The 24,694-nt window shown below is 49.0% G+C and overlaps 1 protein-coding gene across 3 annotated transcripts in view; it reads left to right on the top strand.

Annotated features, from left to right (window-relative positions):
* The window catches only part of CCDC13 (coiled-coil domain containing 13), a 69,323-nt gene extending 48,577 nt beyond the window's left edge, over positions 1-20,746 (top strand). For 2 of the 3 annotated variants that reach the window (XM_060180386.1, XM_060180385.1), the window contains 3 exons: positions 1,602-1,724; positions 16,697-16,851; positions 16,965-17,561. In XM_060180386.1, the coding sequence (XP_060036369.1) occupies positions 1,602-1,724; positions 16,697-16,851; positions 16,965-17,254 (568 nt within the window). In that variant the 3' untranslated portion in view covers positions 17,255-17,561. Of the gene's footprint in view, positions 1-1,601; positions 1,725-16,696; positions 16,852-16,964; positions 17,562-19,438; positions 19,554-20,044 lie in introns of those variants that run through there. The other variant, XM_007517353.3, reaches the window with a different exon arrangement.
* The last annotated feature ends 3,948 nt before the right edge of the window (positions 20,747-24,694 follow it).

Raw genomic sequence — 24,694 nt, 5'->3', positions numbered from 1 at the left:
CCAGGACCAGGGGCCAAAGCCAGCCTTAGAGCTGCCCACCCATCAGCCTGGGGTCACAAGGGCACCTGTGGGTGAGAGCACTGTCTCCAAACCACAGAGTCACACACCACACCTCTCACACCACAAGGAGTATGGACAGGCTCAGCCTCTGTGAGGTTCCCCTGCTCCATACTGGGAACAGGAAGAGGGACAAGCTGTCTCTTCAAGGTCCCCTCCAGCCCTGTGTGGCCATGGTCACAGGGATGGATCCAGGTGCCAGTGGCCCCAAACATAGCTTCTCAAGTGATTTTCTTCTACGGCACACAGATAGGTGCTTCGCCTGACCACATTCACACCATGCCCTCAGGGAACAGTCCCTCCCCACCAGTGACAGGTGTCCTGGGGACAGGACTCCCTGCAGCCAGCCTTCACCCCACTCCTTAGGCAGACCAGCTTGGGTTCTGAGTGGCCAATTTGCTGTGTGGCCGGTGTGGAGACTCTAATGGCCCCTCTCCCTGTGGCTCCCTATTACCCCACCACCCCCCTCCCCATCCTATGAGAGTCATGGGGTCACTGGAGGACAGCTGTCTCAGCTGCAGTGCACACAGGGCAGGCAGGTCCCAACTCATGAGGGCTGAGCTCGACCTGCCCACTGCATGTCCAGCAAGCGTGAGGTGATGGCTGATCCCGACAGAACCTCTGAGTAGCAGAACCTTCCTCATTCAGGAGTCAGAGCATGGAGCTATCTGCAGCCCTTGCCCGTCTCAACTAAACCCTTTACTCTTCAGCAGGAAGATGGGGCCAGAGAGAGGGAAGAACATGGCCAAGGCCACAGAATGAGTCAGCCCTTGGGATTACATGCCCCAGCCCACCCTCCCACACACTGCTTCTCTGTGCAGCCTCCCCCCCCCCCCCCCCCCCGTGTCCTGCTAATTCACAGAACAAGCCCAGGGCCACCAGGGTCCCAGCAGGATAGGTCAGAGCAAGACAGCAGTGTGGAGTTCACACACAGGGCCTGGGGGTGGGGGTTGAGTAGAGAGCAGAGCTCCCCTCTGTCAAGGTCCCAACCTCGAGGTTAGGGGCTCATAGTAGGCACGGTGGTAGGGAGGGGCCAGTGATGGGCTCTATCTGGACAGCAGGAAACTGCACAGGTCACACAGTCAGTGTCCAGACTCCAGGAAGGTGGATTAATCTTGGGGAAATGTCAAGAGATGCTGGGGGGCTAGAGCAGACCCACCTGACACTGGGCAGGGTGATCACCAGGTATAGGGCACCCCAGACCTGCAAGAGGCAACTTCTGTAGGAATCTGTCTAGCTGCAGACTCCACAGGGATCTCATAGACCACGGTGCTGCCCCAGCCCCAGCCCCAGAACCAGCCCAGCTCTGGAGCCAGTTAAGTGAGCTCTGGAGACTTGTGCACAGGTGTGAAAAGTGAGCTGAGAAGCCAGAGGATGAGTACTGGGAGGGCCAGGAGCGTCTGCGTTGACTTCTTTCTCTCTGGTTGGATCTGAGGACCCCTGAATGTCCTTCTAGTTCCTTCCACTGTCACATAGGTAAGTGTGTGTCTTCAGGTAACCCCTCAAGTGACCTCTGCCCTTTGCCGTCCACCCCCGGTCCCCAGGTTCTCCAACTCTCCTGAACAAAAGGGCTGGCAGGCACAGGTGACAGAGTTCAAGGCCCTCTGGCAGGCCACCGAGGTGGAGCGTGACCGGCTCACCGAGTTTGTCACTGTCCTGCAGAAACGGTAACACACTGGGCCCGGGTGGACTGGGGGTGGGCACAGGGCACCCCTCTTAGTTAGGAGCTGGGCCTCGTCCATGACTGTCGACCTTATTGGAGAGTCTGACTCCAACGGTGTTGGTCTGGGACGTTCCCAGCCATAACTCATGTGCACACCCAGTGCCCCACAGCCCGACTGTCACACACGTAGATTGTCCCGTTCTATATGAGCTCAGTGGGTCTTGGGGGAGAGACCTTCTGGAACAGCCCAATCAGTCCAATATCCCAGCAGTAATTAAAATCACTGATGAGCATGACACTGTTCTTGGCACCACTGGAAGGTTTGGTGGAAAGAAGATGTAGGCTAGAATGATGCCCCAAATCCCAAAGAGCAAGGAAGCCTCTGAGACTTCTCAGGGGAGGGAGAGGAAGCGAGTGGCCAGAGGTAGGGTTTTCTTCAAGGGGGCTGTTAACAGATTTCCACTCAGATAAATCAGTGCTCCTCTTTCAAGTGACCCTGTTGGCAAGACCTGTAGGTGCTCAAGCCAACACATGGGCCAACCATGTGACCCCACACACTGTGAAGGAGAAAGAACTCCACGGAGTCTGCCCTGGCAGGCTGTATCACATGTCAGCCCGGGCTCTTTGATGACAGACAATAGACACTAACTCTGGTTCAGCTGAGTGAAAGGCAGGGTTTCGGAAGGTGCTGGCAGATTCCCCAGGGCAGGGCAAGAGATCATGGCAGTTGGAACCTTGGGGCAGTCTCTCCTGGACCACAGGCCCACCCCCAGACACAGGCCAAGGGCTCCAGCTCGAAGAGCCTCTGGGGCTCACTGGCGGGGGCACAGGCAGCTCGTCAGAGAGGGCAGGGGTGTACGTTCACCACAGAAGGAGCTAGGGGGTCTTGACTGGGAAGTGGTCAGTGGATGGCTAAGCAGTGAGGACTGGCCTACTTTCATTATTCTTACATAGTATATCAAGAAGTAAGGATTTCAGATACACTCAAATTTAGGAGGGAAGTAGCATGAATTCTTTTACTGTAGCTAACAGACAGTACAAGTACAAAAAGCAGAAACACTCAATTCAGGGCCTCTCTCTCTCTCTCTCTCTCTCTCTCTCTCTCTCTCTCTCTCTCATTCCCCTTAAGATGCACTTGAACAAGAGGATTTTGTGAACCAAGGTGATTCAGTCAGCTGTTGATACTTAATGGTGACAAAACTTTGTTCTTCCTCCTGGTCCTTTGGGTTCCTGGGGAACTTCTGCTCCTTGGAGCCCCAGAGAGGGCCTCTGAATGAACACTCCCTGCAGTTGGGAGCTGCCTTAATCTCCCTTCTGTATCCTCTTCCCCTTGTGTGGTATTTCATCTTTCCTGGTCCTGGTCCTCTCCAGCCCTCCCCTGCAGTTAGTGCAAGGTGAGTCAGGCAGCTGAGGATAGAAGGAGGTGCTTCCTCTCAGTCACATGCATGGACCTCTTTCAGATCACCTCCATCCCTGTGGGGTCCTCAGTTCACCCTGCTGTGTCATCTCGAGGTGTAGAGGAACTCTGTGAGGCTTCCATAAGCACGGCTGTCTCCCCGAGCTCTGACAAGGAAAGAGGGGCCTCAGGACATGCAGATACTCCCAGCTGTTGGCATTATTTCTCACCCTCAAAGCACAACACCGCACTTGCCTTTCTCAGAGATCCTGCTCAGCTCCTCCCCTCTTGGTCTGGAGAGACAGCTCCAGTCTTGCACAGAGGGAGGAATTTCTCAGTGCTTCCTACTCTTACGCTCTGCTCTGCCAGTTTCAGGAACTCAGCTCCGCCCACAGTTTCCCAACATGTTACCTTTCTCCCAGTGAGATTCTTGAACTGTGCTTGAAGACCCCTCCCATGTCAGAGAGGGCTTCAGGCTGACAGTGATGACAGAATTCACCTATCTGTTTCCATTCTCTCACGACTTGTGTTCAGTGGCCAGTGTCTGTTGTCCGACTGCATAGTCCTTTATTAATTCATCTTTCTAGTTGGGCTAATCTGGTTGTTCTCCTGTGTCAGAAGCCACTAAATATGCCCCTTTCTTTGAAGCATACAACTAATTTTGCTCATAAAGTCATTTTGACAGTTTGTTTTGAATGGTGGTGTTTAATTGACTTCCAGCTTTGTAATTGGAAATACTTGACCGTCTCCTTATTTTCTCTCTGCCACAACTTCTCTTTTATCTTTTTCTCCATCCCTCCCCCTGACGTTTTATTTCCCTCTCTTCTATACAAGTCTGGCAGTTACACATTCTGTCTCTGTTCTTTCAGTGGACAAGTTAACTTTTATTTAATGTCATTCAAGATTGATGAGAGAGAGAGAGAACAAGAATATCAATGGCATATGCATTGCTGGGCATCAAACTCAGGACCTCATACTTAAGGTGCAATACTTTATCCACGTTGCCACATCCCCAGCCAAAAGGCCCTAACTTTTAGCACAAGGCTCAGCAAGTCGAGATCAACCAGTTTTTATTGTCACATTAAGCAGTCTAATAAGTTCAGAATGTTTTAGCTTTGACCTTGCTACTTGTATCTTACTTGTTACTGTTTTTTAATATTTTCCTTCATGTTCTAATGTTAAACCCCCTGAAACTAAACTTCCCAATTCACCTTTTTAAAAAAATGTAAGGAGCAAATGTAAAAGCGTGAGGTCCCAAATTCAGTTCCCCAACATCCCAGAGTGACACTCTAGTCCTCTCTCTTTTCCTCTCTATGTTGTGTAAACAAATAAGTAAAGAAATGAAGTCTTTTTTTTTAAGTCAGCTAACTGGGAGATGGCTCAGTATATAGTGCGTGGGACTTGCATGTATGAAACCTCAAGTTTGATCCAGTACTCCATGTGCTGAAGTGGAGTAGTACTCTGGCCTCTTTCTTTCTCATAAAGAAACAAAAGATGGTGGCATGAAGTGCAAGGATCGGCATGAGGATCCCCGTACGAGCCCCTGGATCCCCGTACGAGCCCCCAGATCTCCACCTGCAGGGGAGTCGCTTCACAAGTGGTGAAGCAGGTCTGCAGGTGTCTCTGTCTTTCTCTCCCCCTCTCTGTCTTCCCCCTCCTCTCTCCATTTCTCTCTGTCCTATCCAACAATGAAGACATCAACACCAATAACTACAACAACAATAAAAACAAGGGCAACAAAAAGGAAATAATTATTTTAATAAAGGTTTTTAACTAATACTGTTTATTTATTTATGCTAATATGTTCACTTCAGAAATTTGCTATCAGTTTGACTGTTGATCTTTTGTAGGTAATGCTCTTCTCTCCTGATGCTTTTTAAAAATTTTCTTTATTGGAATATTAATGGTTTACAGTAGTTTGTCTATATGTGACATTTCCCAGTTTTCCACATAACAATTCAACCCCCACCAGGTCCTCCTCTTCCATCCTGTTCCCGGACCTGAACCCTCCCCCACTCCTCGGAATCTTTTACTTTGGTGCAACACACCAAACAACTTCTTCTCCTCCTCCTCCTCCTCCTCCTCCTCCTCCTCCTCCTTCTCCTCCTCCTCCTCCTCCTTTTTTTTTTTCTTAAAGATATTCTGTCTTTGATATGTTCAAGTTTTACTGTGAAATGCCTAGGTAATTTCATTTTTCCTACCTAGGAATTAATGTTTCATTCACCCAAAGACTTCATTCTTTCTCGTCTCTTTCTCTCTCTCTCTCCTCCTCTTACCACAGTACCAAAACTTCCTTCAATGCAGTGGAGGCTGGGCTCAAGCCTAGATCATGCACATAGCAAAGTAGCACACTATTCAAGTGAACTGTTTCACCAGCTCAGATTTTCTCTCTATTGCCTCCTCCCCACCATCTCACTCCCTCCTTCCCTCCCTCCTTCCCGCCTCCCTTCCTCCCTCCCTTCATTCCTCTCTCTCTCTCTTTCTCTCTCTCTCTTTCTCTCTCTCTCTCGTTATTGGGATTAAAGGATTATAGTACGACTGCTGACACATCAGTACAAGTTCTCCCTGGGATAGGTGTCTACAAAGCATTCTCACCCCCTCCCAACTCAGGTCCTTTTCCATTATCAGGCACCAGAGCCCCCACAGCTCTCCCACACCAGCCCAGCCCACCCCCAGCCCTCACCCTATGCCTCCTTCCCCAGAGTCTCTTGCTTTGGTAATAATACACAAAACCAAATCCAAATCTCACTTTGTGTTTCTGCTTTCCATCCTTGTTTCATAAGTCCCACCTGTGAGTGAGGCCATGCAGTATTCATCTTTCTCATTTTAGTTTTATACTTAATATTATTTCTCCCAACTCTAGCCAAGATGAGGCAAGGGCTATAACCTCATCACTTGAAATTATTTTAAATTCATTAATTAATAGCCCACTTACATTAAACAGAAACCAAACATTACATATATATTAGTCTAAAAATTACCTAAGCACTTTTAATTGTACAAATTACAGTTATGAACTTTGTTAGAACCTTTTGAAATGTATATGTAATCTTCAAGAACTTAATATAATAAACGGGCAAAAATATTTACAAAATGATACTTCAGTAGTCCTAAAAAATTTTAAATGTTGTCTTTCCTTTTTTTATTATTGGGGGATCAATGAGTTACCGTAAATACAGTTGTTGACTGACATATATGTGAAATTTCTCAGTTTTCTGCAAAACACTCTCATCCCCAGCCTAGGTCCTCCTCCACCATCGGCACCAGGACGAGGGAGTCCCTCCCTTCCCAGAGCCCTTTGCTTTGATGTAATAATACATCAGACTCACTCCAGGTTCTATTTTGTGTTTCTCCTCTCTGTTCTTATTTCTCAACTTCTGCCCACGACTGGAATCATCCCAAATTCATCCTTCTCTTTCTGGCTTACCTCACTTAACAAGATTCCTTCAAGCTCTATCCAAAATGAAGTGAAGAGGGTGAATGCATCTTTTTTTTAAAAGATTTTATTTATTTATGAGAAAGACAGGAGGAGAAAGAAAGAACCAGACATCACATCACTCTGGCACATGTGCTGCCGGGATCAAACTCAGGACCTCATGCTTGAGAGTCCAAAGCTTTATCATTGCGCCACCTCCCGGACCACAGAATGCATCATTTTTAATAGCTGAGTAGTATTCCACTGTGTGTGCGTGTGTGTGCGTGCACACACTACTAGAATCAGAAAAGGTGGTTACAGCTGTCCTAGAACCAGCAGAATGTTAAGCTTGCTTGTTCCCTTTACAGTTGTTCTATCACCTTTACTGTTTGGGATGTTGAGTGAGGTCTGTTGACTCCCTCGTGGTGCATTACTTCACATTATGTGGCTTGTATTTTTGTGCTGTTTGAAGGAGGTTATTTACGATGACTTTTTCTTCCCTTGTGAGAGCCCTTAGGTTGTGAAAGTGCCCCAGTAGATTCTGTTTCTGTAGAACTTGTGTTGTTTCAGTCGTCTCTGATGAGTACTCTAGGCTTGTCTGTCTAAGGTTTCCTAAGCATGAGTGCTGGCCTTGTGTTTCAGTTTCCTCAGGAGTGGTGTCTCCCCCCATACACACTAAGTAGACTACAAGCTTCCTCATCTCTAATTTATAAACATTGTCTCAGTCCACTTACCACAAACAAAACACTTTTGACGTTTCTAGCAATATACAGAGAACTCACCTGATGCCTTATAAAAGCCCAGCTTTATGTCTCATAGCATTAAAACTCAGCTTTATGTTCTTAGAAATTTTATTAGTTTTTCTTGTACAAATGTATGCTTATTTATTGTAAAGCCTCCTTTCCCACCACACCCACAATTCTCCATCTGTCATAGAAATGAACCGTAAGGGGGGCCAGGTGGTGGCGCACCTGGTTGAGCGCACATGTTATAATGCAAAAGGACCCAGGTTCGATCCCCTGGTCCCCACCTGCAGGAGGAAAATTTCATGAGTGGTGAAGCAGGGCTGCAGGTGTCTCTCTGTCTCTCTCCCTCTCTGTCTTACCCTCCCCTCTCAATTTCTGACTGTCTCTATCCAATAAATAAATAAAGCTAATATTAAAAAAATTTAAAAAAAAGAAATGAACGCTAAGGCTGAGAAGTCAGCACAATGGTTCTTCAAAAAGACTTTCATGGGGGTCGGGCGGAAGTGCAGTGGGTTAAGCTCACGTGGCACAAAGCACAAGGACCGGCATAAAGATCTCGGTTCAGGCCCCCTGGCTCCCCACCTGCAGGGGAGTCGCTTCACAGGCAGTGAAGCAGGTCTGCAGGTGTCTGTCTTTCTCTCCCCATCTCTGTCTTTCCCTCCTCTCTCCATTTCTCTCTGTCCTATCCAACAACAACGACATCAGTAACAACAACAATAAAACAAGGGCAACAAAAGGGAATATATATATAAAGACTTTGATGCTTGAAGCTCTGAGGTCCCCAGCACCATAAAAATTAAGAGTCACTATTCAAGGAAATAGAAAATGACACAATAAGCTGGGGGCTGATCTGTTCTCTAGTTTGTTTTCTCTCTCTCAACAAATTGAATAATAAAATAAATGAATAAATGAACTGTATGGTTAGGGAGGTAGCTCACCAATAGAGCACATGCCTAGAATGCATCAAGTCCTGGATTGAATCCATGGTGTCACAATAAAAACCTCTCTCAGAGAAGAACTGTTATGTACTTATACAATGTCCCTTTTTGCACATCTAATAAAATGTATATGCATATATGTATATAGAAATATACACATGGGGGTCGGGTGGTAGAGCAGTGGGCTAAGCGCATGTGGTGCAAAGTGTAAGGATCCCCGTTCGAGCCCCTGGCTCCCCACCTGCAGGAGGGTCGCTTCACAGGCAGTGAAGCAGGTCTGCAGGTGTCTGTCTTTCTCCCCTCCCTCTGTCTTCCCCTCCTCTCTCCATTTCTCTCTGTCCTATCCAGCAATGATGACAACAATAATAACTGCAACAAAAATTTTAAAAAGGGGGGCAACAAAGAGGGAAAATAAAAAAAAACAGTGCTTAACAATAAAAATCTTTTTAAAAAGAAATATACATATATGGGGCTGGGGAGACAGCATAATAATGGTTATGCAGGGGGGTGAGGTGGTAGTGCAGTGGGTTAAGCGCATGTGATGCCAAGTGCAAGGACCAGTGTAAGGATCCTGGTTCAAGCCTCCAGATCCCCACCTGCAGGAGAGTCGCTTCACAGGCAGTGAAGCAGGTCTGCAGGTGTCTGTCTTTCTTTCCCCCCTCTGTCTCACCCTCCTCTCTCCATTCCTCTCTGTCCTATCCAACAATGATGACATCAATGACAACTGCAACAACAACAAAAAGACAAGGGCAACAAAAGGGAAAACTAATAAATATTTTTTTAAATAAAAGTAGAAAAAATATACATGTATGTGCACACACATATTCTACTAAAATATAGGCTGACACTAAACATACTTTCACAGTTTTGTGATCAAATATTAGTACATAAATTTCTGAAGGTATAATCCGTGACTGATAGACTGCACATTTAAGATGGTCACAAATAATGACAAATTATTCTTTTTAAATAAATTGATATATAGCCCCACCAATAATATTAACTATTTATAACCTTGCCTATACTAACTTTTGTTAATCTTGAATATTTTTGCCAAATAAATAAAAGAACACTTAATATTTAATTATTTTTTATTTGATTTCTTATCATCAAAAATAAGAATGGGTAGATTCCTAGATACATCAAACTTCCAAAATTAAACAAAGAGAAACTAGAACATATGAAGAGGCCAAATAAATTAAAACAGTTATCAAAAACCTTCCCAACAATAAAAGTCCTGGACCAGATGGTTTTACAAATGAATTTTACAAAGCCTTCAAAGAAGAGTTAATACCTCTACTTTTAAATCTCTTCCAAATTATTGAAGACAGGAATATTCCCTTCCACCTGCTATGAAGCCAGCATCACTCTGATAACAAAAGCAGACAGGGATACAACAACAACCAAAAAAGAAAACTACAGACCAATATCTTTGATGAACATAGATGCTAAAATATTGAACAAAATTCTAGCCAACCGGATACAGCAGTATATTAAAAAGATTGTTCATCATGACCAAGTGGGATTTATCCCAGGGATGCAAGGTTGGTTTAATATACATAAATCAATCAACATGATCCACTATATCAATAAAATCAAGACCAAAAACCACATGATATTAATAGATGCAAAGAAAGCCTTTGACAAAATCCAACATCACTTTATGATAAAAGATTTAAAAAAGCGACAAAAATGGGAGTAGATTGAACATTCCTTAGATGGTGGAGTCCATATATAGCAAACCTACAGTCAACATCATACTTAGTGGTGAAAAACTGGAAGCATTTCCCCTCAGATCAGGTACTAGACAGGGCTGCCCACTATCACCATTACTATTCAACATAGTGTTGGAAATTCTTGCCATAGCAATCAGACAGGAGCAAGGAATTAAAGGAATACAGACAAAAAGGGAAGAAGTTAAACTCTCTTTTTTTATCTTTATTTATTTATTTGGATAGAGACAGCCAGAAATGAAGAAGGAAGGGAGTAGTAGAGAGGGAGAGAGACAGACACCTGCAGCCCTGCTTAACCACTTGTAAAGCTTTCCCCCTGCAGGTGGGGGCTAGGGGCTCAAACCCTGGTCCTTGCACACTGTAACATGCACTCAACCAGGTATGCTACCACCCAGCTCCGGAAGTCAACCTCTTATAAGGCCATTGTCATCAAAACTGCTTGGTACTGGAACATGAATAGACATACTGACCAGTGAAATAGAATTGAGAGCCCAGAAATAAGCCCCCTCACCTGTGGACATCTAATCTTTGACAAAAGTGCCCAGACTATTAAATGGAGAAAGATGAGTCTCTTCAACAAATGGTGTTGGAAAAAATGGGTTGAAACTTGCAGAAGAATGAAACTGAACCACTATATTTCACCAAGCACAAAAGTAAATTCCAGATGAATCAAGCACATGGATGTTAGACCAGAAACTATTGAATACTTAGAGGAAAATATTGGCAGAACTCTTTTCTGTATAAATTTTAAAGGCATCTCAATGATACGAATCCAATTACAAAGAAGACTGAAACAAAAAGAAACTAATGAGACTACATGAAATAAAAAAGCTTCTGAACATCAAAAGGAGCCACTACCCAAACAATGTCCCAAGTCACTGATGGTCAGGGAAATGCAAACAAAGAACAATGAGATTCCACTTCACTCCTGTGAGAATGTCACACATCAGAAACGGTAATAGCAGCAAATGTTGGAGAGGTGGTGGGGGACAGTGGAACCCTCCTGCACTGCTGGTGGCAATGTATATCTTCATAGCCTGTGGAGAGCAGTCTGGAGAACTCTTAGGAGACTCGAAGTGGGCCTACCCTATGACCCTGCAATTTCTCTCCTGGGGATATATCCTAAGGAACCAAACACACCCATCCACAAAGATCTGTGTACACCTATGTTCATAGCAGCATAATTTGTAATAGCCAAAACCTAGAAGCAACCCAGGTGTCCAACAACAGATGAGTGGCTGAGCAAGTTGTGGTCTGTATACAATGGAATACTACTCAGCTATTAAAAATGGTGAATTCACTTTCTTTACCCCATCTCAGATGGAGCTTTAAGGAATTATGTTAAGTGAGATAAATCAGAAAGAGAAGGAAGAATATGGGATCATCTCACTCATAGAAAGGAGTGAAAAACAAGAACAGAAGGGAAAGCACAAAGCAGAACTTGGACTGGCTTTGGTGTGTTGCACCAAAGTCAAAGACTCTGGGGTGGGGTGGGGAGGGTTCAGGTCCTAGAGCATGATGGCAGAGGAGGACCTAGTGGGGGTGTATTGTTATGTGGAAAACTTGAGAAATGGTATGCATGTACAACTATTGTATTTCACTGTTGACTGTAAACCATTAATTCCCCAATAAAAAATATTTTTAAAAGAGTTTGCCATTTGCAACTATCAATAAATCTCGTTAAATTAAAAAAAAGAATGGGTGTATTCTTGAAATTTATAGCATTTGAGATGTTTGTTTCCATTTACTGCCTGTTCATATTACTGCCCATTTTTAGATTTGTTTATATTCCTTAAATATAGAAAGGGATCTGGGTTGGGGAGATAGCATAATGGTTCTGCAAAAGACACGAGCCTGAGGCTCTACAGTCCCGGGTTCAATCCCCAGCACTTCCATAAACCAGAGCTGAACATTGTTCTGGCCTTTGTCTCTCTCTCTCTCTCTCTCTCTCTCTCCCTCTGTGTATCTCTCATTAATATAAACTATTTAAAATATTTTTAAAAGCATTCATTACTATATATATTACATATATATGTATTTATCTTCATAAAGATCTTTAATTTGTGTTCTGGAATTTCTGGGTAGGGGAACCTCCTTATCTGAGTATACTTCATCACCATTCCAACAGCTAGAGCCCCTCAGAAAACAATTTTTTAAAGATGTTATTATCTAGAGAGAGAGGGAGGGAGCTAAGCAGGAGAAGGAGGAAAGAAAAGAAAAAGAGAAAAACAAAAAAAGGGAAAGAACCCGGCACATGTGATAACTAGAAACCAAACTCAGGACCTCAAGCTTTTAAATCCAACTCCATAGTGAAATTACTGTCAGAAGTAATTTTCCTATGCAGTGTTTGGGGTGGACCCAAGGATTCACACGTGCTGGATACCACTGAAACACCTTCTTCCTTTTTGTTTGTTTTTGGTCAGATTCTCTCGGTCTGCATTGAATCTAGTACTTTTCACATGCAACACCCAGGTACTGTCTCCCTAATCAGCTCCCCGATCCCCTTTTTATGTTTTTGAGAAAGAGTGGGTGAGGAAGGAAGTGAGGTGAGAGAAAGGAAGAGATACTAAAGCATAGTTCTCCATCCATGGAGTTCCTTGGTACCGTCATGTGGTGCTGGGGTTTAAACCCAGAGTCTCACATATGATGAACTACCTCCCAGGCCCTTGGCAACAAAACTTTTTTTAAAAAAAAAAAGAATTTATTTATTAATGAGAAAGATAGAGAAGTAGAGAGAAAGAACCAGCCATCACTCTGGTACATGTGCTGCCGGGGATTGAACTCGGGACCTGATGCTTGAGAATCCAGTGCTTTATCCACTGTGCCACCTCCCGGACCACAACAACAAGACTTTTTATCATCAAAACATTGATTAATTGACTACTTCATACCATCAGTGGGTCAATTTGGCCAGACTCTCAGTTATTAATGAGAAAGAAAGAGGTGAAGAGGGAAAGAACAAGAATATGACAGGCAATGTTGGACAAGCTCAGGACCTCATGCTTGAGAGTTCAACATTTTATCCAGCGTGCCATCTCCCGGGCTGCTGTTTTTAGCATTTTTATGTGTGTGCAGTTGGTTTCTTATATTATTTCATCTATTAGAAATGGAATACAAAATTTAAAAAATGTGAACACTACTGAAATATGTAACAGGAACATGAAAACCCTTCTCCCACAGATGACTAGTCAGTAGCTACTACATATTCTTTTTCTTTTTCTTTTCTTTTCTTTTTTTTTGCCTTCGGGGTTATCGCTGGGGCTGGGTGCCAGCACTAGGAATCCACTGCTCATTTTTCCCATTTTGTTGCCCTTGTTGTTGCCCTTGTTGTGGTTGTTATTGTTGTTGTTGTTGGATAGGACAGAGAGAAGTCAAGAGAGGAGAGGAAAACGGGGGGAGAGAAAGACAGACCTGCTTCACTACCTGTGAAGCGACTCCCCTGCCGGTGGGGAGCTGGGGGCTCGAACCAGGATCCTTAAGCTGGTCTTTGTGCTTTTAAGTGGTCATGTGCACTTAACCCACTGCGCTACCGCCTGACCCCCACTACTGCATATTCTTTTTGTCTTCACTTTGCTGGTTGGATTGCATTAACAATTGTGTTCATTTGTTTTTAAATTTTTAATCTGTTATGAGAGTTAAAATAGGTTGTGTATTATGCATCATCTGCTTCTCAGTTCACTTAGTAGTATAATGTAGCCATTTGTGTAACCATTCCTATATATCAGCAAATATTTATGTTTGCAGACTATTTTCTGTGTTTATTTACTGTTTATATGTCTTCTATTGACAGGGATTTCATTTGTGATTTGAAAGTACTTTGTTGTAGTAAGATTTTTCTATTCTCATTTTGCTTTGCTTCTTCATTTTTTAAATAAAGAATGCCTAATGCTTTCACCAAGTGCATCTGTTGGTGATTTTCTCCTTTAAACTAATTCTGATGATGAATCTTAATGCTCTAGTGTTTTTAAGACAATGCTGTATATTTTATTTCAGTGTAACTAGATTTTTTTATCCCTTTACCATTTTTACTATGGTACACAGAATTCCAAGGTTGCTCCTCAAATTTCTGCCCCTTTATATACTTCCCTAAAGTGTGAGCAAACTTATGGACATGTAGCCAGGGTCACTTACCTTGTATGAGAAAGGGGATTTCCCACACACAGTTAAGGTTACTAGTCTGGTGACTTTGAATTCATCAGAAAGGTGGACTAGACCTAATCACATGAACTTCTAAAATCAAGGTCTAGGGGTCAGAGACAGAGGATGCAGAGATGGTCTCCTGCTAGCTTTGAGGTAGTAGCTCTGCTGTTTGAGGTAGTAGCCCTGGTGTTTGAGGTAGTAGCCCTGCTGTTTGAGGTAGTAGCTCTGCTGTTTGAGGTAGTAGCCCTGGTGTTTGAGGTAGTAGCCCTGGTGTTTGAGGTAGTAGACCTGCTGTTTGAGGTAGTAGCCCTGGTGTTTGAGGTAGTAGCCCTGCTGTTTGAGGTAGTAGCCCTGCTGTTTGAGGTAGTAGCTCTGCTGTTTGAGGTAGTAGCCCTGGTGTTTGAGGTAGTAGCCCTGCTGTTTGAGGTAGTAGCCCTGGTGTTTGAGGTAGTAGCCCTGGTATTTGAGGTAGTAGCACTGGTGTTTGAGGTAGTAGCCCTGCTGTTTGAGGTAGTAGCCCTGCTGTTTGAGGTAGTAGCCCTGCTGTTTGAAGTAGTAGCCCTGCTGTTTGAGGTAGTAGCCCTGCTGTTTGAGGTAGTAGCCCTGCTGTTTGAGGTAGTAGCCCTGATGTTTGAGGTAGTAGCCCTGATGTTTGAGGTAGTAGCTCTGCTGTTTGAGGTAGTAGCCCTGGTGTTTGAGGTAGTAGCCCTGCTGTTTGAAGTAGTAGCCCTGGTGTTTGAGGTAGTAGCCCTGCTGTTTGAGGTAGTAGCCCTGCTGTTTGAGGTAGTAGCCCTGATGTTTGAGGTAGTAGCCCTGATGTTTGAGGTAGTAGCTCTGCTGTTTGAGGTAGTAGCCCTGCTGTTTGAGGTAGTAGCCCTGCTGTTTGAAGTAGTAGCCCTGCTGTTTGAGGTAGTAGCTCTGCTGTTTGAGGTAGTAGCCCTGCTGTTTGAGGTAGTAGCCCTGATGTTTGAGGTAGTAGCTCTGCTGTTTGAGGTAGTAGCCCTGATGTTTGAGGTAGTAGCTCTGCTGTTTGAGGTAGTAGCCCTGCTGTTTGAGGTAGTAGCCCTGGTGTTTGAGGTAGTAGCCCTGGTGTTTGAGGTAGTAGCCCTGCTGTTTGAGGTAGTAGCCCTGGTGTTTGAAGTAGTAGCCCTGCTGTTTGAGGTAGTAGCCCTGGTGTTTGAGGTAGTAGCCCTGCTGTTTGAGGTAGTAGCCCTGCTGTTTGAGGTAGTAGCCCTGCTGTTTGAGGTAGTAGCCCTGCTGTGTGAGGTGGCCCTGGTGTTTGTGGCAGCCGAGGGCTATTATCTCTGCTGTTATGCCCCTGTAGATTGTGTGCAGAAAGGACTTTGCAAGATGTAGTTATCTTGATGGGCCCTAAAATAGGAAGGTTATCCTGAATTATCGGGCAGGTCCAGACTAATCCCTTGAGCCTCTAAAAACAGAGGACTTTCTCCATCTGGAACCAGTCAGAGATGCTGCAGTGTGAGAGATTGGTCAGGGTAGCTTACTAGCTTTGAACATGGAGGAGACTGAGCAGCCTCTAAAAGATGAAGATGACCATGCTGACAGCCAGCAGGAGACAGGAGACCTCAGTCCTTTAGTGGGGGCTGAATTCTTCCAACCTGATTGAAGCAGATTTCTCCTGGGACCTCCAGATATGGGTCAAGGTTAGCCAGCACCTTGAGTTTGGTGGTAGCTGCTGAAACAGGGAAATCAGTAATACCTGCTGAACTGACATACAGTCTGTGAAATAACGAATTGGTATTGTTTTACATGAGTAAGCTTGTGGTCATTTGTTACAGCAGCAACAGAAAACTAAAATACCACCTGATGTTAATATAGCAAAAATAAAATGGTAATACACTGGGAGGTGGTAAGGTGATTCTGTTTGGTGGGTAAAGGGGGAGAAGCACAAAAATGAAACTTAATTCTCATGCTGAATGACAGGAAGTCAAAAGATTATATTTAAAATCTTTAGGAAAATAGCAACATAAGTATCTATAGAAGTGTGGCAGTAAATATTCAGAGAAACAGCTGAAAGTGCTAGGAGAAATAGCCTCTGGAGAGAGAGAGTGGGGAAGGGATGCTGAGTTTGAAAAAAAATTTAATGCAACTTTACATATTTATTTATTCCCTTTTTGTTGCCCTTGTTTCATTGTTGTAGTTATTATTGTTGATGTCGTTGGACAGGACAGAGAGAAATGGAGAGAGGAGGGGAAGACAGAGAGGGAGAGAAAGAGCTGGGGGCTCGAACCGGAATCCTTATGCCAGTCCTGCGCTTTGCTTAACCTGCTGCGCTACTGCCCGACTCCCTCTTTTTTTCTTAAGCCTTGACGAGAACAGCATGGCTTTTCTCCTTCCTTCTTTCACCAGAGCACTGCCCAGCTCTGGCTTATGGTGGCACCAGGGATTGGAGGTGGGATCTCAGGACCTTCGGCGTGAGAATCTTGTACCATTGGTGGTGGTATCTTCCCAACTCAACCAAATGAGTTCTCACTGCCTGTGTCTATAACATCCTTGAAATAAAAAGAAAGAAGAGCAAGCCCTGTCAGCATCAGGGACTGCCCCTGCCTGCCCTGGAGTGTGGCAGCCCCTCCTCTCTAATCACCAGGGTGGAGGAGAGCAATGGCAAACTTCTGGAGTCAGAGAAGAAGCTAAAAGAGGAGCGCCAACGCACCGTGGCACTGGAGCAGCACCTGGAGAAGATGCGCCTGGAGCCTGGAAGGACGGCAGCCTCTCAGAGATCAGCCACCAGGAGCAGAACAGGTAGGGGCTGGAGAAGGGGCCCGGGCGGGGGCTGCAGAGAGGGCGCCAGGGGGCAACCCTGGGAAGCCCCATGGAAGGAAATGTGGAGAGCAGAGGCCTCCTACCACTTGCAGGCTTCCGCTCCTGGCCTCCTACTTCAATCCAGGAGCCCCAGAGCACCACTGCCCTATGTGGCCCCGGCCCGCCCACCTGTGAGCCTTCAGCCGGCAGTGCCTCTGCTGACCACCCCCAGCCAGCACCTCACAGCCCCTCACCTCAGCCCTCGGCCCTCAGTCCTCTGTCCTCTGCTGACTTGGTTCAGAGTTCCTGCTCATGGGGCAAGGCTTCTCTGCTAGGAGGCCCATGGCCCCCAGGCCTGGCCAGAAGAGGACCCCTGTCTGCCTTCTGCAGCAGTCAAGGATAAGGAGGGGGGAAGTGGCCGCTGCAGAGGCTCAGGGACCCAGACTCCTCGGCCTTGGGCTGACCATCCTCAGTGTGCAGTCCCCACTTCCTGGACCAAGATGGCTGCTGCTACTTTCCTGCCAGCCGCAGGGAGGGGAGGACAGCAGCCTGCCCCACATCTTTAGAGACAGGACCCTGACCATGAGTGAGGTTGTCTCAGGCACTTCTACTGTCAGCTCACTGGACAGACTTTAGTCATGTGGCTACACCTCTCTGTACAGGGAGGTTAAATCATCCAAAACCGGGGAGTCGGGTGGTAGCACAGCAGGTGTGGCGCAAAGCGCAGGGACCGGCGTAAGGATCCCGGTTGGAGCCCCGGCTCCCGCCTGCAGGGGAGTCGCTTCACAGGCGGTGAAGCAGGTCTGCAGGTGTCTGTCTTTCTCTCCCCCTCTCTGTCTTCCCCTCCTCTCTCCATTGCTCTCTGTCCTATCCAGCAACGACGACATTAATAACAACAGTAATAATAACCACAACAAGAAGAAAACAACAAGGACAGCAAAAGGGAATAAATTAAAAATTTTTTAAAAAGTAATTTAAATCATCCAAAACTGAAAAGTCTACTCTCCAGCACATTGGGGTGTGAGCTGGGTACTAGGATGCCAGAACCAGAAGCCATTTCAAAGCTGGCTGACACCCAGGGAGGAAGACTGTCCTGCCTCCCAGCCCCCTCCAGGCCCTGGAATGGAGGCACTGCACCCTACTGCCCATCCTCTCAACTCCCCAGTACTCCCCCAGCCAAGGGCATCAAGATCTTTGTCCCCGGCCCAGATGAGATCAGAAGGAAGTGCCTGAAGTGGGACACAAAGGGGGAGCTGTGCCGGCAGCAGAGCCCAGAGCTCACAAGGGCCTTCCAGGAGCTGCCTAGTGTGCAGGCTGGAAAGGTCTCCGTGGCTTCACCTCCATGACTGCCAGGCCTGCAGGAGCGGGTCCCCTAGGAACATTGTGTCAGCAGGCCTGAGCTCACCTCCTGCCCCAGCCAGGGGAGGCACATCAGGGAACTACTTTGGCTGCCCAGACAGTGAGGGCAAAGTGGCTGAGAGCCTCCTGCTCCTGGGGTTGGGGGAGGGGGTGCAGGAGACCTGATGCTGGAATTCCATTTCTCATGGTGGCCCTACTCCAGGAGGGAAGCTAGACAGTAGCAACTCCGTGACAGGCACGATGGGTCCAGTGGAGGCAGGTGCTGTGACTTGAAGCAGGGGGTGAAGGTGCCGAGAGAGCAGCTGTTTGCTGTGGGGCAGTCGGGGAAGACCTCACTGAGCAGAGACAGCGGGAGGAGGAGGGCATGTGACAGCAGCCGCAGTGGCTCTGGAACAAGAGCTGGAGACTGGGGGGAGGGACAAGGAGCAGTGGAGTGCCATGAAGGGCGGGAATGTGAGGGGAGGCTGGAGACATCCACATCGCTGAGAAAGTGGTTCAGTCATGCTAGCTCTTGAGGTCCGTGTGGAAACTCATTCAGGCCTTACAGGGTTCTAGAAGCAAGAACTGTTAACCTCATTTTATAAGTGAGGAAACCAGAGCAGAGAGGTTGCGGGTTTCTCTAAAGCCATATTGCAGGAGGTGGGGAGTAGAAGCCAGGTCTGCTGATGTCAGGTGTTTCCTCCTGGGCCGCACTGCCTCTGAGAACTGCAGTGCCCTGGAAAGAGGCCCCTTTCGGCACTGGGCTTCCTGGTGCTGTGGTCCTGCCCAGGTTCTCCAGCAGTAGAGCTTTGCTTTCTTTCCTGAGTCTATCACTAGGCCCTGGTCCCAGCGCTCCTGGACCAACTGTGCATGCATGCAGCTGCTGGCTGGGGTGGGACAGCAAGGGAGGGACCTGTCAGTGTAAGCACTTTGTAGAAACAGCCTGTACTTGACTCAACTTGCAGCCAATGCTTGGGCCCAGCTGCCTTCCTGAAGCTTGTAAAGTGCAAGATAAAGACAGCAGTGAGAGGACCCACCTTGGTACAAAGCAGACAGAATCAGGGCTATAGCAGAGACCCCAGGCAAGCAGCAGCTGGGAGGGACCCTGGGGAAGGAGGGTCCTTGCCTTGCACCTTGAGGGAGGTATATGGTGTCAGCACATAGGAAAGCAGAAAGTAGACAGCAGAGATGGGAGGGTCCGCACAGGGCCACGGCCTCATCACAGAACATGGCTGCTGCTGCCCCACAGGTCGGCCGGCCTCTGGCACCAGGCACAACCTGAATGGGAGCGAGAGGAAGGACCCACCCTTCAGCCAGCTCTCCAATGTGCCTGTGGAGTCGCAGATGGAGGAGCTGACCACCAGGTGCTCTTCTGCCCCCATCTCCCCAAGGGGTGGCCCTGTCCGGGCGGCTGTGGGCAGATGGGTTGCTCCACACCCGGTCTCCATTTGCCTGGAAGGCTGGTTCCACAGGCCCAGGGCTTCAGGCCTGCAGGCCAGCAGTTGGGCTCCAGAGGGCAGAGACCCAGCTTTGACCGCCATGGTCCCGCAAGGCACTTTAAGACACCTGGGTGGCTGGACCCACTTTCCTCAGTCAGTTAAGCCTTTTAAGGTCCAGTGTGGTAATAGGACAGAAAAGAGGGGAAAAGGCCACAAAGTTGTGCTCACCCTTAAGACAGACAGGTGCCAGGCCCATGGGGAGCCCTGCATGGTGAGTCCCCCATGGAGGGGACAGGACAGAGAGGATCTTGAACTGCGAGAGGAGCCATGCTGGCAGTCCCCTGGGTGGCCAGGGCCTGTGGGACGCCTGCGTGCGCCAGCTCAGCCGTACTGAGCCCTGTCTCCACACGGTCCAGGCTGGCCATCCAGGCTGAGGAGAATGAAATGCTGAAGGCAGCCCTGGGCAGCGCCCTGCGGGGCAAGGAGGAGGACATCCACATGTACCACGAGACCCTGGGCCAGGTGAAGGGGGTCTTTCTGCAGGCCCTGCGGCAGCAGAAAACGGACAAGCACTAGGATGACAGCCCAGAATCAGCCTGGTTGGAGGGGGTCACCTCGGGCCTTGAGAGGAAAGGGGAGTCAACCTGGGCCACCTAGCTCATCCCCTCCTCCCGGAGGAGGTGCTGCACGGCGAGCAGGCCAGGAGGGCAAAAGAGAAGGCCTTTGAGATCCCTGGAGGAGGACCCGGGCAGGCTCATGTCAGCAGGGAGGAGGCATCACCACCACAGCCAGGCAGCCGGAGCACAGTCTGGGACAGATGATCACCACCAGGGGACACACGGCTGGTGGTTCCTGAACCCTTGCTGGGCTTCACATGCACAGGGGAACCCTTGGTGCTCTTGGCTGGGAACATCCCCCAGGCTGCCCAGCCCCTCGTCCCTCACCCCTGACAGGGGCATCCCCACACCCCCATGCCACCCTCTCTGTGGTTAGCTTGCCCCACCACTCTCGGCAGACTTGGGGACGCTCGGCCACCTTGCCAGCCCACTCCTCGGGTCCTTTCTTAGATGCAGAGCCTCAGACTTGATTATTATCAATTATAACAATTGTTGTCGTAATCACCGGGGCCCCCCCGTGAGTGAGCTTCTGCTATGAGAACCCGGCCCCACTGAGCCCCATGGTGACCCAAGGGGTTGCACCGCTTACAGATGAAGAAGCCACGCTAATACAGAGCCCTGCCTGGCTGATGCCGAGCACATGGCCCAGGCGGCCGTGCCCCTCACAGCCGAGCAGCTTGGCCCCCAGCCAGCCACTCCAAGATGCTCCCCCATTTGCTTCCAAGCTTCTGGCAGGAGGAATTTAAGGCAATGGGTCTTGGTGCAAGTATACTGTATGGGGGTCAGCGGAGGTGCGCAAGGGTGCTGCAGGGAGCCCCAGTGCCCTGCTGTGACGGTGACCGTGTCACCCCTCTCCTTGTGGTAACTGCCCTGGGAGAGTGGCTCCTAGGAGGGTTCCCTATGCACACACAGCACAGAGACAGATGCCTCCTCTCAGGAGCACACACCCGTGCACACACGCACTCCTGCAGTGCCAGCTCACGCACAGCTGCCTCTGTGTGGGCACAGACACACTTCCCACTGTGAACAACAGTCATACCTCAAATGTGGGTGTGCAACGCTGTGAAAACGCCCTTGCCCCAGGCAGAGTCACCTGGGGCTCCCAGAGCCCTCTTTACTCAAGCCCCGCCTCAGGGAGGGGGCTGTGGAAGGGCTTGATGCTGACCCTCCAGTTAGAGAGACCCCAACCCTGCATAGGGTCTAGACACAGATCTGGAGGTGCCCTGGCTTGATGGAGTGAAGGCCACTATCCTTCTGGGAAAGAGGGGTTCTTTTCAGCAGCCTTGTGGCAGAAAGAGCAGGAAGTGAGGTGACAGGGAAGGAAGGGCTGAACTTGGGTCAGACCCTTATATGATGGGGATAGTCTGAGTGGGCAGGGAGGCTACGGGAGGGAGAAGCAGACAAGAGCGTCCACTCTTCCTCTGGGGACGGGTGGAACAGCAAAGCCACCAGCTCGTGTGGGGTGGCATGACCCACACCCTGGCCACTCAGGGTGGTTTCTTGGTCCCTCAGCTCAGATTCAAAGAATAAAGACTTTCAGGTCATGGGGTCTGGATGGGTGACAGTATCTGGGGCATACCTCCTTCCCCTTCATCAGCTGTGTGGCCTCAGGCAAGCTGTTAACCTCTCTCCACTTCCATGGTCTCGTCTGTAAAGGGGGGTAGGCACTGTAATAGAAGCCTCCCCCCAGGACTGTTACACCTGCTTGCTTCTGTTTCAAGGACATGTGCTGTCAAGCTGATTTCACTGCATGGTGCATAAAAATGGGGAGAAAACTGCAGTCAGGTATAGTAACTTCTGCCCTCCTGTCTCAGGGGAGTCTGACCAGCTAGCCTCCTGCAGAGGTCAGCCAGGAATTCCAGCCCTGCTCAGTCATCGCTTCCACTTATAGATGCTGCCATCAGCCTTGAGAGTGGTGGAGCTGTGCCGGGGTCCCTGTCACATCTGTTGGCGCTTAGCCCCGAAGCCCCGATTTAGATCAGGTTTCCGCGTGCCCACAGTGCTCCCGTGTCCCGGGAGACACTGTGCTAACGAGTGTCCAGTGTTGCAGCAGCTGGTGCACAGTACCTATGTGACAAGTGCTTGATCTCAGTATCCCCTCTGTGAACACTTGTTGACTCTCAGCTCTGCCCTGGGCTCGGTGTGGGAGTAAAGCAGGCGTGGTCCCTGACCCCCAGGAAGTCCCAGCTATGAGTCCCAGACAGCCACTATGCACACACCACCTTCCATACTGTGGTGCCCAGCCCACCACCCAGCTCTGGGTGGGGCAAGAGTGTCAGAGAACTGCCTGTAGTCAGGACCCCCTTGAAGTAATCGAGGGGGTGAGGGGTGGCAGGAAGGCCTGGGACCCTGCAGGATCTGGGTCTTGAGGGCCAGGTTCGTGGCTTGGGCCCCTCCTGAGCAGCACCACCTCCTCAGCCCTCAGGCAGGTGGGCACCAGGTGGGCTGGACTTGCTGTTCACAGATGAGAAATGCCTGACACCCAGCAGGCAGAAGGGGGAGTGAGGAGGAGCAAAGAGGCAGGGTGATGGGGTGCCCTGGCTGTGTATCTCCCCAGTGGCTCTCCAGGCAGCTCCAGCCAGAGTGCTCAGGTTACAGGGCTGACAGGTGAGACCTGGCCGAGCAGTGGGTGGGACTTGGCCACAGGCTCCCTGGGCCCACAGCTGAGCTGGGCGAGGTCACGGCCTGGCTGCAGCTGACTTCAGCCCCCAGTACATCCCACTGCTGCTGGGTCCCTCCTCCCAGGGACTTGCAACAGGGACCCTGCTGGGGGCTGGCACATTTAAAGTGACCAGACCCAGCCCCTCGTTCCTAGTAAGTCCACAGCTACCCTGCAGAGAAGTCACACTGTCCACACAGCTCCTCTCCACTGATGCATTTCTCCTGAACCTTGCACGCACGCACGCACGCACGCACGCACAGCCACATGTGATACAGTCGTGTGCGTGGCACAAACCCCCTGCCTTTTCACCTTGAGCAGCAAGGACAAAATGAAGAGAATCGCTGCTGTCCCTCTCGACTGCATCTGTGGCCCCATAGCTCCAGGGAGGCTGAGCCCTGGGTCCCTGAGCAGTGTCCTGCTGCTGGCCTCGGGGCCTGGCCGTGCCAGCTGCCCCCCTTCGCACTAGCCCTTGGTCTCTTGGGCCCTGCGTCCCAAGGCTCTCCCTAGCCCTCTGTCCCCATATGCCGGGCTCCCCACTGCCCTCCCCTCCCCCACTTTGTGTGTCTGGGCAATAAGTCACCCCACGAACATCTGCTGTGTGAGAGCGGGGTGTCCCTAGATCTGTGGGGTGGCCTGTGGCTCTCTGACAACCTGTCATTGGCCGGTTTCGCAAGCTAGACCCTTGTCACAGACTGGGCACTGGTGGGCCAGGGCTACAACTCAACTCCGTGCGTAGCTGTCCTGTGTGAGGCCCGGGCTCTCCCCCAGCACTCCCTGAAAGCACCCGGAGCAGACGGCTGAGGATTCATGGATGGGGGGTGGGGGGAGAACAAGACTTCCAAGAATCCCTCCCTCTTTCTCACACACAGAAATACAAAACTACAAAGGGGGCTGACAGGCAAGGGAGATAGCATAATAGTTATGCAAAGAGATTTTCACGCCTGAGACTTCAAGGTCCCAGGTTCAATCCCCTATACCACCATAAGCCAGAGCCGAGCAGTGCTCTGGTTAAAGAAAAGAAGGAAAGGAAGAAAGAAAAGAGACTGAGAGGAGTCAGGCAGTAGTGCAGCGCGTTAAGCACAAGGACCGGCCGAAGGATCCCGGTTCGAGCCCCCGGCTCCCCACCTGCAGGGGAGTCACTCCACAGGCGGTGAAGCAGGTCTGCAGGTGTCTGTCTTTCTCTCCCCCTCTCTGTCTTCCCCTCCTCTCTCCATTTCTCTCTGTCCTATCCAACAACAACGACATCAATAACAATGGTGACTACAACAATAAAGCAACAAGGGCAACAAAAGGGAATAAATTTAAAAAAGAAGAAAAGAGACCAAGGAGGCAGCTCTACAGCACAGCACCTGTGCAAACACCTAGGTTCAGTCCCCAGCACCGCATCAGAGAGAGGACCAAAGCAGGCCACATGCATTTCTATACAGAAACGCTCACCTGTGCCCTGAGGCGGCTGGCTGAACCAGTGCTCTTCACCTCAGGGCCAAACCTCTGAGCCACTCTTCCTGGGTCTCCGGAAAGCACTGGGATGGCTGGTCCAGACTGGGCTCAGCCAGCACCCCGTGAGTTGTCAACTGGATTTTCCCACCCTTCCGAATGGTCATGCGTGGCTCGTACAACTACCTAGCCTCCTCCTGTGGCAGTTTCCTTCTCTACCAACTGGGGCTTATTGGTCACACCTCCCTTGTGAGTTGTGACAACAGTTTTTTTCTTATATTTAATAAGTTGAGATAGAAGGGAGAGGAAAAAAGAGACACCTACAGCACTGCCTCACTGCTCATGAAACC

Source organism: Erinaceus europaeus, chromosome 21 (assembly GCF_950295315.1).
Source record: "Erinaceus europaeus chromosome 21, mEriEur2.1, whole genome shotgun sequence".
NCBI lineage: Eukaryota > Metazoa > Chordata > Mammalia > Eulipotyphla > Erinaceidae > Erinaceus > Erinaceus europaeus.
The sequence above is the reverse complement of the archived record's forward strand: the minus strand, read 5'-3'. Positions and strand labels throughout refer to the sequence as shown.